This window comes from Rutidosis leptorrhynchoides, chromosome 8 (assembly GCF_046630445.1).
Source record: "Rutidosis leptorrhynchoides isolate AG116_Rl617_1_P2 chromosome 8, CSIRO_AGI_Rlap_v1, whole genome shotgun sequence".
NCBI lineage: Eukaryota > Viridiplantae > Streptophyta > Magnoliopsida > Asterales > Asteraceae > Rutidosis > Rutidosis leptorrhynchoides.
The window spans coordinates 291,199,620-291,215,182 of NC_092340.1; the positions used below are offsets into that span (position 1 = coordinate 291,199,620).

The 15,563-nt window shown below is 33.2% G+C and overlaps 2 protein-coding genes across 2 annotated transcripts; one reads left to right on the forward strand and one right to left on the reverse strand.

The window, feature by feature from the left end:
• Window positions 1-2,514: 2,514 nt before the first annotated feature.
• LOC139862542 (transcription factor bHLH30-like) lies at window positions 2,515-5,635 on the forward strand. The gene is made up of 2 exons (XM_071851156.1): window positions 2,515-3,358; window positions 4,834-5,635. The coding sequence occupies exons 1-2, from the start codon at window positions 2,750-2,752 to the stop codon at window positions 5,302-5,304; spliced, it is 1,080 nt and encodes a 359-aa protein (XP_071707257.1). The 5' UTR covers window positions 2,515-2,749; the 3' UTR covers window positions 5,305-5,635.
• Window positions 5,636-8,168: 2,533 nt separating this feature from the next.
• Window positions 8,169-14,215, reverse strand: LOC139861453 (transcriptional repressor ILP1-like). Its single transcript, XM_071849844.1, has 6 exons — window positions 12,964-14,215; window positions 10,296-10,463; window positions 9,511-10,184; window positions 9,012-9,294; window positions 8,626-8,915; window positions 8,169-8,536 (listed from the first exon to the last, which is right to left on the reverse strand). The coding sequence occupies exons 1-6, from the start codon at window positions 14,152-14,154 to the stop codon at window positions 8,356-8,358; spliced, it is 2,787 nt and encodes a 928-aa protein (XP_071705945.1). The 5' UTR covers window positions 14,155-14,215; the 3' UTR covers window positions 8,169-8,355.
• Between the last annotated feature and the right edge of the window lie 1,348 nt (window positions 14,216-15,563).

Consider the following 15,563-nt stretch of genomic DNA (forward strand, 5'->3'; position numbering starts at 1 on the left):
TATCCAAGATCATGGATCTTGTTGGGATTTGTGATCCATTACAACTAATTTAGTGTTGTCTTCTTCAAACGATTTGTGATCGATTCGTAACTTGTAACTTGTATCTCTTGAAGTGCTATCGATGTCATCCAACTTATATTGCAAAAAATCTTGTTATTTCAATTTTGCCAAATCTTGTACAAGCATACTTCACCAAATTCGGAAATGTTTTATCAAAGAAAATTTGCCTAGTGTAACAACTGGCATGAACATTTTCAACCTGTCAAGTGTAACAATTAGCTTTACTTTTACAAAATCAAAAACATTTTTTGAAGATCCTATTTTTTATGAGGATAAAATTTTTATGACAAAAATTCTGTGTCTTGTCCATCTTGCCTCTTTTTACCCGAAGTGATTTTGTTACGACTTGATACTTGTACCGTGTCACAAACCTAAAACCAAGGTTTTGCTGTGGATAACACATTTCATTACCCCAACCTCCACCACCAATAATTACCCCAAAAACCCGTCCTCACGACAACTCAAACAACTTCACCGACATTACAACAAATATCTTAACTGAAAACATATGATTAAGCATTGCCCAGTTAACCGAATCGAAAGCTCATCGAAGTCTACCTTGAAATCGGCATTTCTTTTTTGTGTTTCTTTGTTCACGCTATAATCTCATCAACATAAGCGGGTCGTTCATAAGTTGCCTACCTGCAATAAAATCACTCTTGACCGGAATAATGATTTTATCAATACCCCTAAAAGGACAGTTAATTAGATATTCGTAATACAAAGACCATCGGTACTAATATGAAATTAATGGTCATTTTCAAAATACATGAACATACCGAATGAATTTTTTTAACAGCAAACAAACTTTATTATATATTGAATAATAATAAGACATTTACAAGCGCCATGTTCTATCAAAACGAGAAATTTACAACTATGAAAATGATAGAACAAGATCTAACAGCTAAAAAAACGAAAGATATAAGCCCACCGGTATCGTAGGAAAACGCCTTGGTCTGTTCATTATCATTAAGGAGAAGATTTTACTTGAGAAGACAAGTTGAGATGGAAACGAAGCACAGTGTTGGCAATTCAACGACAAAGCACCCCGAACCATTTCAATTTCTCCCCTCCAAAACGACTAATCCGGGAGTGGGCAAAAAAACCTACATAGAGGGTATATGATGCATCAATCTTTTTATCATGTCAAATATGATTATATATCTTCATTGAATGTTAATAAAATATATTATTTTCATCTCATTAAAACTGTTTCATTTTACTTTTAATAGTCTTTCTTTCAAAATTTTGAATTTAAATATTTTTTTATTTATATAATATTTGATAAAATTTATATGAAAGAACTGAGTTTTAAACATGTTTTCATTGGTATAATTTTTATCAAATATTATATAACACAAATTAAAATATTTAAATATTTAAATTAAATTTCAAATGCTTTAAAGTCAAACCGAAACAAATATTTTGGAACGAATGAGTATATATTTTAGTAGTAAAGTTTTTGAGTAGTCATAGAAAATAATGAGTTACAATTACGGGATAATCTGATTATGCTCCTAAATACGTCTACGTAAAAATATTTTTCTTCTTTGAATATCTTGAACAAGAAAAAAAAGTATCCGTTTATATAAAAGTCGAAATGTTTGATACGGATTAATTAATCGAATTTTCTAGTCTTAATACAGACTCCAAAAAGAGATTCTTTGTTGCAATATTTGAAGTACAAAAAAAGGTAGATACCAAAGTAAGAAATACTAGCTTTTTTATTTATCAAGTATGGAAAATGTGTTTGACCGATCGAGGGAAGCATGAACAACATATAGGCCACAGAACAAAAAAAAAAGCTACATTAATTGTTTTAGCTCTCTTTTTTAATCATTATTATACTACTCCTATATATAAGTATATGCTTTAATTTCTCTCATGTTTATGTGTGCTTTAATCTTCCTTATTGTTTTTGGTCGGTCGACAAACTGTGTGTATTGTGTTCTACTCGTGTTTCCCCCCTCTCATAATGCACTTTCACCCAATTAAAAATTTACATTTATATACTCATACGTGTGTTATGTGTGTCATCATTGTATGCATGTATCTATATGTAGGTAAGAAACTTATTTAAAAATATTGTTAAATTAGCGATTTTTAATTAAATACAGTTCAAAAAGTTCAAGTGCGATAGCTACAGAAATGGATAGTGTGAGATAAAAGAGGTAGACATTAATGCCGTAAGAAGAAAGGAAAGCTATGTCTCTAGAGATAGAATTAGAATAGTGGATGAAAAAATATGAAAAACGATGAAAATGAAAAATATATAAATAACATAACAATAATTTTTTAACACAAGGAACAAAAATAAAGCCTTTTAACTTTATTGTTTATTTACAAGAATAAAAAGGGTCACCACTCCACCACCCCTTCCTCTTCCCACAAACCAAAACCTACCACTTCTAGAGTGAGAAATTTAAACACATCAAGAACAAGTTTTTTTTTTTTTTTTTTCTAGAGAGATAAAACATAAACTTAGAATCCAAACCATGCATCAAATTAAGATTTATAATTCTTGAAACCACCAGGTTTTTTTGTTGATTTAAAGTCAAGATTTTTAAGGGTTTTTTTTACACTTTTTCTTACAAATAACTACTTTTATTTGCTAATTAACCTACAATCTACACATATGTATATGTACATGTGTTTTGTTTATTGGGGGGTGGTTAGGTAAAATATTATGTGTGATAAAAGTGAAGAAGAGGTAGTAATAGAAGAAGTTGATCAAGAAAATATTCAAAGGTTTCAAGAACAACAATTAGTCCTTCAAGAAATTCAACAAAACATGGGTATAAATGATTATTCATATACTAACACAACTTCAAGTCTTCCAACCATGCATCATCATCATCATCATCATCAACAACCATCATCATGGAGTACTTTACCTCAAGTCTTTCACCAAAACAACTTCAACCCACTTCTTCAATACCCGACCCGAGACCATGACCCGTTTCTTTTCCCTCCAACACCACAAACTCCTCCGTTATCATGTTACGGTGGTTTATTCAATAGGAGGGTGGCAGGTGGCTTGCAGTTTGCATATGATGGTAGTACTTCATCTGATCATCAGTTAAGACTCTTATCTGAGACACTTGGACATGTGGTTCAACCCGGATCCGGCCCGTTTGGGCTTCAATCTGAAATGGGTAAGATGACTGCTCAAGAGATCATGGATGCTAAAGCTTTAGCAGCTTCTAAAAGTCATAGTGAAGCAGAACGACGTCGTAGGGAACGTATCAATAATCATCTTGCTAAGCTTCGAAGCTTACTTCCTAGCACAACCAAAGTAAGATTTATTTATTTATTTATTTATTTTCTATAAAAATATAATCTTTTTTTCTATCACCATGTTATACAAAAATATGAAAAATAGTAAACCTGTGTTTTGATACTTTTAATTGTGTTGTGATACTTTTATGATTTATGATCTAAGTTATAATAATATGAATTGTAGTACTAAAGATTTAAGCTTTTGTTAATACAAATCTAACAAGATTTTTTGAAAAATTGATAAGATAAAGAGGAACCAATGATCAGCTAAAAAGCTTGCTATACAAACTTTCTTGCCGGTGTTTTTGAAGTCCGAGAAATTATGAAAAGAAACTAAACTTTTATTCGAGTAACAACACCAGACAAAGTAAGCATTCTTGTGTCAGTTATGACATAAAACTTATACAAATATATATATGTGTGTTTATTCCCACGCTCATGCTTTAAAACAACGTACCCCATCATTACAAACACACTCATAATAACTTGCTACCTATGCTCTACTCTTTTCATAGAACCCACCATTTTTTGTTGTCTTTTTATTCACATAATCATGATTTTTCCACAATTCATTTCACACAATACAATATGTTAAGTGTATACAATAATATGATCTATATTCCAATGGACCTAATCTATAAGGTAAGATAAAGGAATCTTGTTATACATCAAGTAACTCAAGGGTGATCTATATATCATGTGATCATATATAATAGTGAATGTCACTTTTCTATGTTTTGTAGCATGTGCTAAGTAGGTTACAAATGTATTATGTTCAATAAAATCAAGTATGTAATATACATTGATTGATTGATTGATGTGTATTTGAGTTCAACATACATAGTTTTCTTGTCAGTATAAAACCCTAATGTCAACTAATTTTTTTAGGACGTTCACTCAATTATTTAATGAATTCATTCATATTTATGCATTGACACTTGTATTGTATAAATAACTACACTCTACAAAAATAATAAATAATTGAGTAGATTTATCAACACCCAATTTTTAAGGCTTAATGTGAAGAGAAAAAAAAAAGGCGTACTATTAATGATTTTTAAAGTTTGCTCATTTAACGAGTTTAGTAGAAGATAACCCTAGTTCATCATGAACATATGTAGTGGTGAAAGTAAATTAAAAAAGTTTTTATCATTAAAAATTGATGTGCATATATATTTAATGTATAGTTTTCAATTCTTTGAATTCTTAACTATTAAAATGTTGCATTTTAGTAAACATTGAAAAGGTACACTCGTATATTAAAAAAAAAAAATCATCTAACATCTTCACATTTAATATTGAACATATTTTGCAATTAGTAGCTAGGTAACGATAAAATTACTCAAGAGGCATCCATACTATATGAACAATAAACTACATTTTATGATTTAAACTTGGTGGACATTTGTTTTTAAAAGTTTCATATATATTGCGCAATTCGATTCTCAAGTATTTAGTACTACTAACTAATGATTTGCTTATATTTTATAGACGGACAAGGCTTCATTGCTTGCTGAAGTGATACAGCATGTGAAAGAGCTAAAGCGTCAAACATCGATAATTGCTGAACAATGTCCCGTCCCCACTGAAATCGATGAGTTGACTCTGGACAATGCATCAGACAAAGATGGTAAATTTGTGATCAGAGCATCATTATGTTGCGAGGACCGATCTGATCTCCTACCGGACCTCATCAAGACTTTAAAGGCCCTACGACTAAAAACCCTAAAAGCCGAGATCACCACACTTGGTGGACGAGTTAAAAATGTTTTATTCATCACTTCAGAAGATGTTTTAACCGGAAATGATGATCAAGAAATGGTGAATTACTCGATAAGCACGATTCAAGAAGCACTTAAGCAAGTAATGGAGAAAACAAATGGTGATGATCCCTCTTCTACGAGTGTAAAACGACAAAGAACGAACAACATCGGTATCCTTGAGCATCATAGGTCACTTTAGTTAACTATATGCAAGGCAAAGAAATGGTCTCTAATTATTTAATCAACTAGTAAATTATATCTTAGGGCTTTTTTTCCTAAAGATCTTGGGGGTTAAACATCAAGTTTGTTACTTTTGTGTGTGGGGTGTTTTCTTTTGGTTTTTCTTGATTTATTTTAGTCTTTTTGACTTGTTTTCAAATAGTGTGTATGAAGAACAAAATGTTAGTACTACTTGGGTGGTGTCCTTATGTATTTCCTATTTCATGAAAAATTAGATCTTTATCTTGAGGATATAAGAAGCTAACATTAGAAGTGTTGTTTTTGGAATGAAACACTTGGTTTGTTCTTGTCATGTAGTGGAACATGTATTTAATTATGTCAAATTTCTCTATCTACTTGATCTCTTTTTTTTTTTCTCTTTCTAAGCATATATCAAAGTTAGTGGCGTAAGTATAATGATGAGTATGTGACGATATAGTTTGCATCACCATTACATGTACAATTAGTACTAGAATATATAATCAAGTTTGACTGTAAATCAGTTATGTTGTTACCTGGTGCCATGCTTGATCCAGAGCCATGAGTGCTTATGATGTAATTTCTTTCAAAGAGGAAATTTTTTAACAAAGTTTCAGTGTGTACAACATAACTGTAAACATACTATGGTTTCATGTCCTTTTTCAGAGGTATTTTAGATAAGGTTTTAAAGTTGATAAATCTGAAATGTATTAGCAAGTTAATGAATCATTCAAATTGAAAATGAGCAATACTTGTTAAAGATTAGACTAAGATGCTAATTTTTTTTACAATGGTTGGCAACACTACAAAAGAATTTATGATTCTCTCACGCATATTTTTACACACTTATAGAAAAATGTGAGTTTTTTGTTAAATTTCTTACACTTATAAATATGTATAAGCTTGTTACATTTACAAATGTAGAATATTATTAGATTTTCACACATAAAATTGTAGAGAAAAAATGTTCACGCTTATTAGTGTTTACAAACCCAGATTTAATCACATTTAAAACTGTGAGTAAATTTGTTACACCCCATTTTTCACATGAGGGGAGCTATCTAGTGTAAAAAAAAAATTAACTTAACACTCTTAAACGTGATTATATTTATGATTATACACACCAATAAATGTGAATTTTTTTACAATATTCTACACTTATAACTGTACTAAATTTACACATATTTACAAGCGTAGAGAATTTAAATAAAAACTTCACGCTTTTCAAAAGTGGATAAAAATATATGTGAATTTGTTGTAGTATAAATACTAAAACCAAAATTAATACAAAACATATAAATTACAAAGGGTTAAAGCTATAAATTAGCTACATACTTTCACTTTTATTTCAATGTACGCTATATACTCTAAAAAAATACCAGTGTAGGCTATATACTTTCAAAAAGTGTACTAATATGAACGAAAAACACTTGTTAAGCGGATAAAAAAAACTCAACGATGACGTGGAATCTTTGTAGAGAATGACCTTGGTGATACATCGGAACAAATCATTTTTTTATATAGTCTACATAAAAGTATATAACCTATTTGTAGCCATACAAAATTTAAAAAAAGAAAGAAAAAAAAAAGAATTAAGTTTACCGGTTCAACAATTAATCGGTCACCAATAACCTATATTAGAACACTCTGAAAATATATAGCCTACACTGGTATTTTTTGACGTATATAGCTTATATTAGGAAAAAAGTGAAAGTATATAGCCTATTTATAGCTTTAACCGTATTATAAAATTTAGATACTTGTGCGAGGTTGATGGGCCAAGATCGATCCTTATTTTTATAACAAACGATAGGACATGTCCAACGATAAAGGGTAGAAGCTAACATAAAGGTCGAGTCTTGTCAGGATTGGACACCAGTCCACCGGCCCAATTAACAGTTTGTGCACATGTGGATTTGTTTGGAAACACAAGTTTTGAGAATTTAATAAAAGTTGAGCTTATTTTTCATAATCACCGTCTTCTAGGGCTGTTTGGTAAACAAACTTTAGAGCTTATTGAAAAATATGCTCCAGAAAAAGAGCTTATTGAAGTAACTTTTAAAAAATATTTTAGCTGATTGTAAAATGAAAAATCAAATAAATCTCTCTCCTATAAAATATGTATCATAATCATAATCATATACTCCATATTTGTTTATCCTTTTATGCCAATTCACATGTTAAAGCTCCAGTTTCATCTAGTATATGCCAAATAGTTGGAAGAAAATTCAGCTTCAACTCCGACTACAAACACTTCCTTTACATCTTCTATTATCCTTTTTTCACACTATATCGTCATGCATATATTAATTATCCCGGTATTGTTGGGCGATCTTAATCCTTTTCATAACATACCTTGAGGCTTACGTTAATCCCAAGTGTCTTTTAGTTTAGATGGAAGTCGATCTATATCATCTATCTTTCTTTTAAGCAATTTTAATTTTGCAGCAGCCTCAATCAAGTCACATGATATGCATTTTCAAGACTACAACAGAGTACATCATAACTTCTGTAAGGCACAATGCTATAGACATATTCTTCCTTCACTTTGTTATATTGGTCATTCTAAATTGACTCACACATGTTAAAGTGCGTAGCCTTACTCCTTAATAAATCATTTCGTGCATGTTTGTTAACAATTGAGACAGTTGCATTTTGCCTTAGCATCACGGCTCGTTAACAACGCATTCACTAACACCAAGCATTCAAACCATATGTAATTATTACACCTGTTAAGTATCAAAATAAGTTTAACCATGGCTAATCTTTCTATGTAAATGATCAGCTAATAAGCAACTACTATGCAATAACTACTTCATTAGCAGCTGAAAAGTTGCAGGCAGGCACTACATACAGTACTCAAAGTGAGAAAACAGACCAATAACTAAGAGTAAGTATCAGTAGTCGAATTAGTACATTAAGAGTTGTTTCATTACTCCAACGACTGGCAGTACTTCGCACTATATTGTAAAATACTGGGGAAAAAACAAATTTTACATGTTCAAATGATCCGATTACAGTGAACGAACTAGAAATACCTTTTATAAAGAAATCAAAGGGCTTCTTTCAGATTGAAGGTTCTAGAAATGTTGCGGGCATGATCATATTCATTGAGTTCCACTAGCATCTTCTTCAAACGACGAGCAAGCGCATTTGTCCCCGAAACACTCTGCCTCTTCTCTAATGTCCTTCCAAGAACCAGCAAATAATCCACCATCGGTTGCAACTTCCGGCTGAACAGATCAAGGCCACACAAGTAAGATAAATAAACAACATGGCTAAAAATGTGAACAAAAAAATATATGCGTCTAAGAGATCGTACCTTTTATCGGCAGGGATACCTCTACCAGTCCAAACACCAGCGAACGATGCAACAATTCTTTCGGTTCTTGTGATTGCATCATTAATATTTGATTGAATACTCCGAAGATGCGGGAGGATTTTGCCACTTAATAAATCATCAAGAGCAAGCTTTTCAAGAACCGATATTGAGAGAACGTCGTTCCATAAACATATGTTTCTCATTAAACGTACCGACATTCCAAATCTATATGCAGCAAATCTAGCTGCATTTGGCACTGCCCTCAATATGTAAGTGTTCCATGTTGGCACCTATATAATATAATAGCATTTCATAATATCAGTATAAGCAATTGCTGATAAACTGATACATAATAAACACAATAATGAATGAGACATGTTGCATACCATGAGATTAGATACAGCATCAGAAAGGCGGTCACAAAGAACAGCAACAAGTTCGGTAACCGCTTTGCTGGAAAGGGGTACGTATCGAAATACTAAATTTGTAGCCAGTACAGCGAATTTTGTCTCTTTCGTACTAAATATATCCCAGCAGTGAGATATCTGATGCTGTAAAATAGGAATCGCAACCTTTTCAACCAAATCGGGTATTAGGTTGACATCAGCATCATCAGGGTTAACTTTACTCTCGTCCGTGGGCAGACCGTAATTAAACAGCAACTCATGCCTGAATACAAAAATTAACATCAATAAAAAGGAATAATTTTTTAGATTTAACAAAATAACAACCTAGACAGAAAAAGGGAAGCTTTTTATTGGTTGGCTCATGACAGGTGGAAATCCACGTCATAGAAACCTTAATCTTGCCAGCAATTTACTCACCCACTTAACTGGTGGGCTATATTCCTCTCGGGTTCAAGAAATTCGAGCAGAGCGTACGTACCACTGCATATCAATAAAATCTGAATCTTCATGAAGTGGGTCCCACTTCAAAAGCTCCAACCTTACATAGGGAGAAAAGATTGCAGGAATACTCAATGACATATATGCATCGCCGTAGCTTGACAAGTAATCTTTTTTCCAAACTTCGAACTTTTCTTTAACTACTGACAGTTTAGAGTATTCTTCATCTGCATCACCAAATATTTCATCAGCAGTTTGAAGTAACTGATCACGGTTTGATGCATATGCTGTGGTCTCACTATCGCTTTCATCTGTGCTCGATTCTCCTTCAACTACTACAATATCAGTTTCCATAGACGATGTTCGTTTGAATTCGGATCTAGATTTTCGAACTTTTCGTGATTCTGCTCTCCGTTTCATGTCCATACGCTTTTGTAGATTCACATCACGACCAAATTCGTCTAATTTGACAGGAAGGTTTCTTGATTCTCGTAACGCAGTCAATGCCGCCTGAGCAGCATTACTGGCGGCTTCCACCATGGATGAGGTGATGCCGCCTTTGTTGAATACTGTCATTGCTGCATTCACAGATGCTTCGAGTTCCATTAGCTCATCGTTACTATCAGCTGTTCTTCTCTCCAAGATAGCTTCTGCACGTTCTTGGTGAAGTTTTTGCATCTGGTATTCTAGCTCCTCAATGTAAGGAGCTTTCTCCTACAATTCCATGCAATAATCTAATCAACTTGCCCTTTTTAGAAGATAAAATAAGGATCAACTTCAAAAATAAAATAAAATCATGTGATTATGAATTAAAAATATTCTTACCTGCAAAAAGTCACAGATAACAGAAACATAGTCACGAAGCTTTTGCATAAAGATGAACTTCTCACCAGCAGCAGTAAGAGCAGTTTCAAGAGTAGTAACTTTAGTCAATGAATCAGATAAGTTTTCATCAGTCTTTGCCAAAGAAGTTAATGTGCGACTGTGAGTTTCCTGAAATAATGGGTTAATAATATGAGCTCAGATTGTGTGAAGCATTACATAAAAAGGCCAAGTAACTAAACAAAATTAGAGGTGTTCATCAAGTTATTTAATTTTCAACCTTTTGCAAGCAAAACTGAAAACTGCCGAAACCGAATTCAGATTTCAAAAGCGAAACCGAAACCAAACCAAAAACTGAAGTTGAATTCGGTTCAGTTTTGGTCAAAAAACGAAAAACTAAACAAATGTCGAAATTTAACTAAAATAAACATATAAAATGAAATTAAATTCAACTTTTGGTTTTCAAACCGATTTGTGATCTATACATATATTAACAATTAATAATTTAATACATCATTAGTTGAATTCGATTTTCGGTTTAACCGAATTCAAAAAACAGAACTGAATACCGAATACAGATTTATAAACCGAACCAAAACCAATACAAAACTTAACTCAAATTCGTTTTGTTAGATTTTTGTTTTCATTCGGTTCAGTTTTCAGATTATACAATTTAAAACTGAAATGGAACACCCCTTAACAAAATGAGGGCACAAGTTAAAACAGCCACACATAATAACACTAGCTCGACAAGGAACCCACTGGCACTACAAAGTATTCCCATGGTCTATAGTACGCACATATACAAACCAACACGGTTGGCTTCAGCTTTCAACATAATCAAAAACAGTACAGTTGGAAACCTCAACATCACCTCAGAATACAATAGAAACACAAATGTCCAGATTTTCTAGGTTAGAGTTTTATGAAGGTATGTTCGTCAACTAGAATGGTTTTCTTAAAAGCTAGAAGCCAAGTACAACAGATACGAATGTTTTTCACTCGCTTACTTGGTACAATCTAATCAATTTTCATTTTTTACGAAAACAAACCTATATAGGTTTAACAGAGTGCAAGTCGATACCCCACAAACATCATACGTATCAAACTAGGCTTTCAGTTATTAAACAGTGTGTAATGTGATGTTTACTTCCCTCTATTAGATTAATTAAAGTTGCTCTATCTATATATAATGAGATAGTTCTTAAAATCTGAGATAAATGGAGAAATAGTAATATAAGTTTCCTTCACTCTATCAATTAGAAGTCTTAGTTAAAACAGAAAATTGGACCAATGAAACAATGCCTAGATTAAGCAATTCAAGAACATAGAAAGCACCAAGACTCAAGGTTCATTGGTACTTATGTCTTAAAAACTACTAATTTGTCAGATTGATAGCAGACTAACTTCTGAGCACCCTTTACAAATAATCATCATTAGATTTAAGACTGTCCTAATACTAGGTACAATGCAATCTCTTCTCCGGTTGTATCCTTTAGAAATTATAGCTTATTAATGAGATAATCAATTTACATCGCTAGATACAGGTTGCCACGCAGAGTAGTTACTAGTATAGAATCTAGAGCTTAAAGCATGTCCTAGAGGCTAGAACACACTTGTAAACACCTGTGCATCGATAACAATCACACCATTCATGTCTATTGTGCACTACTTGACTAAACCCCTACAAAAAGTGCTCATAGTATTTTCTTGATAAAAGATGAAACATAATCCAATCACATAGCACCCACCATACTTATGCATCATAAGGACAAATACTTATCTTTCGTACATAATAAAAGGACACATGCTCCCTATTTTATAGTAAAATGTTAGTTTTTCACTTCAACTTATAATGAGTGCCTGTAATGATTTTTCTTGCTACAACTGCCCAAGTCATAATTATATAAGTGCACGGTGCACACAATTACACAATTTGACAGTAACCAATATGAGCTCTAATTTCTCGATAATACAGGGTTAAGCTTTCAAAGACTCACGGTGCATAAAAGTACAAATGGGTCGTGAGGCCTAATGCACAGCCCATGCATCATATTAAAAATTAAATAGTATGATTTTTGCATACTTAGGATTTAAAGGTTTACGGTTGATCAAAATTTGGAGACTGTACATAATATCATACCAACATACACTTGCCTTCCAAACTGCATACATACTAAGTTACTGACATACCAATGCATGCATGCACTGATCTTATAGAGCTTTACATGATACCATACATACATATACCAACCACAATGTATAGTAACAAGATTCATAATTCATAAGCCCAAATAACTAATATGCTCAAAGATCCAGAAGCTAGTAATAACAGTAACAGGGCCCAGATTCGCAAAGGACTCCCAACCAAGGTGGCAGGCACAACGCCTTATTCCGCACTATAAATGTGGTTTTACTTTGCTCTTTTAATTAGCAGTACATATATATAGTAAATTAAATGACCAAAAGTCCAAGATCATTATCTCTAACGATTCATAAAGTATATAAAAGATATTACATCTATAGCATCTATGAAATAACTCAATAAGCACATAAACTTAAATGTTCAGATAATCTATTTGCAGCCAAAAGAGCAAAAGCCATGCATCATACAAGGAATACAAACATTATAAACATAAAGTATGCAGCTCCAAAAGACAGAGATACATACCTTTAGCCTAGAAATACTCTCATGCAAAGCTTTCATGGACAGCTCAGCCTGTTGCGCAATCGAAACCGTCTCCGAACCTGACCACCCAACTGATCCACCAATACTCAGTCCACCCACTGACGGATACGAAGTGACAGGCGCCGTTGTTGGATACACAGCTCTTTGTTGAACATTTTGACTCACATTCATCACACCACTACTAGTCACATTCCTAACCCCAACCCCATCATCCATCCTTTTACCCAACCCTTTCCTAACCTGTTCTTCTTCCCACATCTTATCCTCTTCATCTTCTTCGTCATCCTCAAAACCGTCATCATCACCAGCTTCAATGTCACTTTCCTTTCTAACTGTAGTCCTACTCATATCAACAACAACATCCTCAAAAACACCTTTCTTAACATCACTCCTTCTATCACCAATCAAAGCAATCCTACCTTGAAACTCTGGCTCTTCATCACTCAAACCCTCAGCTTCACCATGATTACTACCTGTATCTAATGCTATAAAATCAGGTGCAGCAGCACGTGACTGCCTTAACCTCTCACGTTTAGCCCTAATTGCATCTATCATTGCTTGATTCATAGTTTCACCATCATCACTTTCATCATCATTCTCACCATTAACATCTTTTCTATTATCAACTGACAAATTAGTATTGCTATTATTAAATTGAACCGGTTTAATAGTACCTTTTAATACAACAACCGGTTCAGAAGGTGTAGGTGCACGACCTAGGATTTTGGTGTTCTTTTGTAATTCAAGTAAGGCTTCTTTTGTATAAACACCAGCTTGTGGTTGAACATTTGACGGAAGAGATGACGGCGTTAACGTTTTCCGTTCTTTAGCTGACGTCAGTTTATGATTTGAAAGTGATGATGATGATAAACGTGAAGATGAAGAGGAGTTAGGCTTTTGTTTATTAGATGAAGGACGGTTACGTGAAATTGGAGTTATTTCATCGGTTGATTCGTCATCGGCGAAACTAAGGAGATTAGATTTTTTAGGCTTTGATGTATTGGATGTATTTGATGATGTATTTGAGAGTCTGGATTGGGGTCTTTTGGTGGTAGTTGTGGTGGTTATAGGTGTGGCGGTGGTGGTTATAGGTGTGGTGGTGGTGGTATCATCGTCATCGTTGTCATCAGAGCGGCGACGGAAGTTTCTTACTTTGCTGCTGCTGCTGCTCATGGTGGTGGACGGGCGTGGTGGTGAAACCCTAGATACGTCGGAATGGTATTAGAAGGGGAATTATGCGGTAATAGAATACATATATTTGGGATTTTGGGTTGCACATTCAATTGTGATGTTTCATAGAAGTTTTACTTAGGGTAAAATATGAATGTCGGTTAATTATGTAAAGTAGAAAAATTCGATCTCACATTGCTGCGGTTGTATTCAACGCGCGGTTGAATTTGGATACACGTTGTTTGTTAACTAATATATCTAATAAGTTGGGTTATTTGTTGTACGTGCATGTATATGTATAAAATAAAGCCCGAAATATTTAGTGTTTTCTTAATGATGTCCGTTTCGCGTATAGTTAGTCGCGTTGTGTTCGTAAAATTATTTCGAGTTGAATGGTGGTCTTGGAAAAATTTAACACGCACCGAGCGAGAAGATAGGGCCCGTTAAAAATTCGAGTGTAATTAGTTTCTTTTATTTTAATAGAAATTATATATTTACAGTTTCAACCCATGAAAAAATGTAAACTTGAGGGGTCGTTGTGTAAATTGAGCCAAAGTTGAGGGACCGATTGCAGTGTGAACGCAAACTTAAAACGACAATCCGAAATAACTGAAACGACGAAATTCTGGGTGTGTTTTAGTAAAAAAAAATTTAACTCGCACCGATCGAGAAGATAGGGTCCGTTAAAAATTCGGGTGGAATTAGTTTCTTTTATTTTAATAAAATTATATATTTACAATTTCAACCCCTGGAAAATGTATACTTGAGGGGTTGTTGTGTAAATTGAGCCAAAATTGAGGGACCGATTGCAGTGTGAACACAAACTTAAAACGACAATCTGAAACAACTGAAACGACAAAATTCTGGATGTGTTTTAGTATATAGGATAAAATAATAATAATAATAATAATAATAATAATAATAATAATAATAATAATATGGGAGTATAACAACAAATAGAAAAAAATACATCGTTGGTAACTATGGTTTGTTTACATTAGGGAGATGATACTCACACACTAAAATTGATCTATACACACAAACTTAATATTATATCCTTAGTTTATAATTATGAAGGTTCAACTCCCTAGATAAACTTAGGGATATAACTGTAAATTTTGTGCTAAAAAGTGTGTTGGATCAATTATTGGTGTGTGAGTATCACCTCCCTTTACATTATCTTGACAACACCTAAACCTTTTTTTTTTTGCATAGTTGGTACCTATGCTTTGATTAACTTTCGTGATTGGTACCTCAACATAACTATTGTTAGATTTTGATGGTTAACCCTCACATGTGCCACACATGTGAGGGCAAATACGTCCATTTAAGCATAATCGAAGCATAGGTGGGTGGGTGGCCGCCGTATGGGCGTAATCTTTTTTTTTTTTTGAAATCAAAATCATAAACAT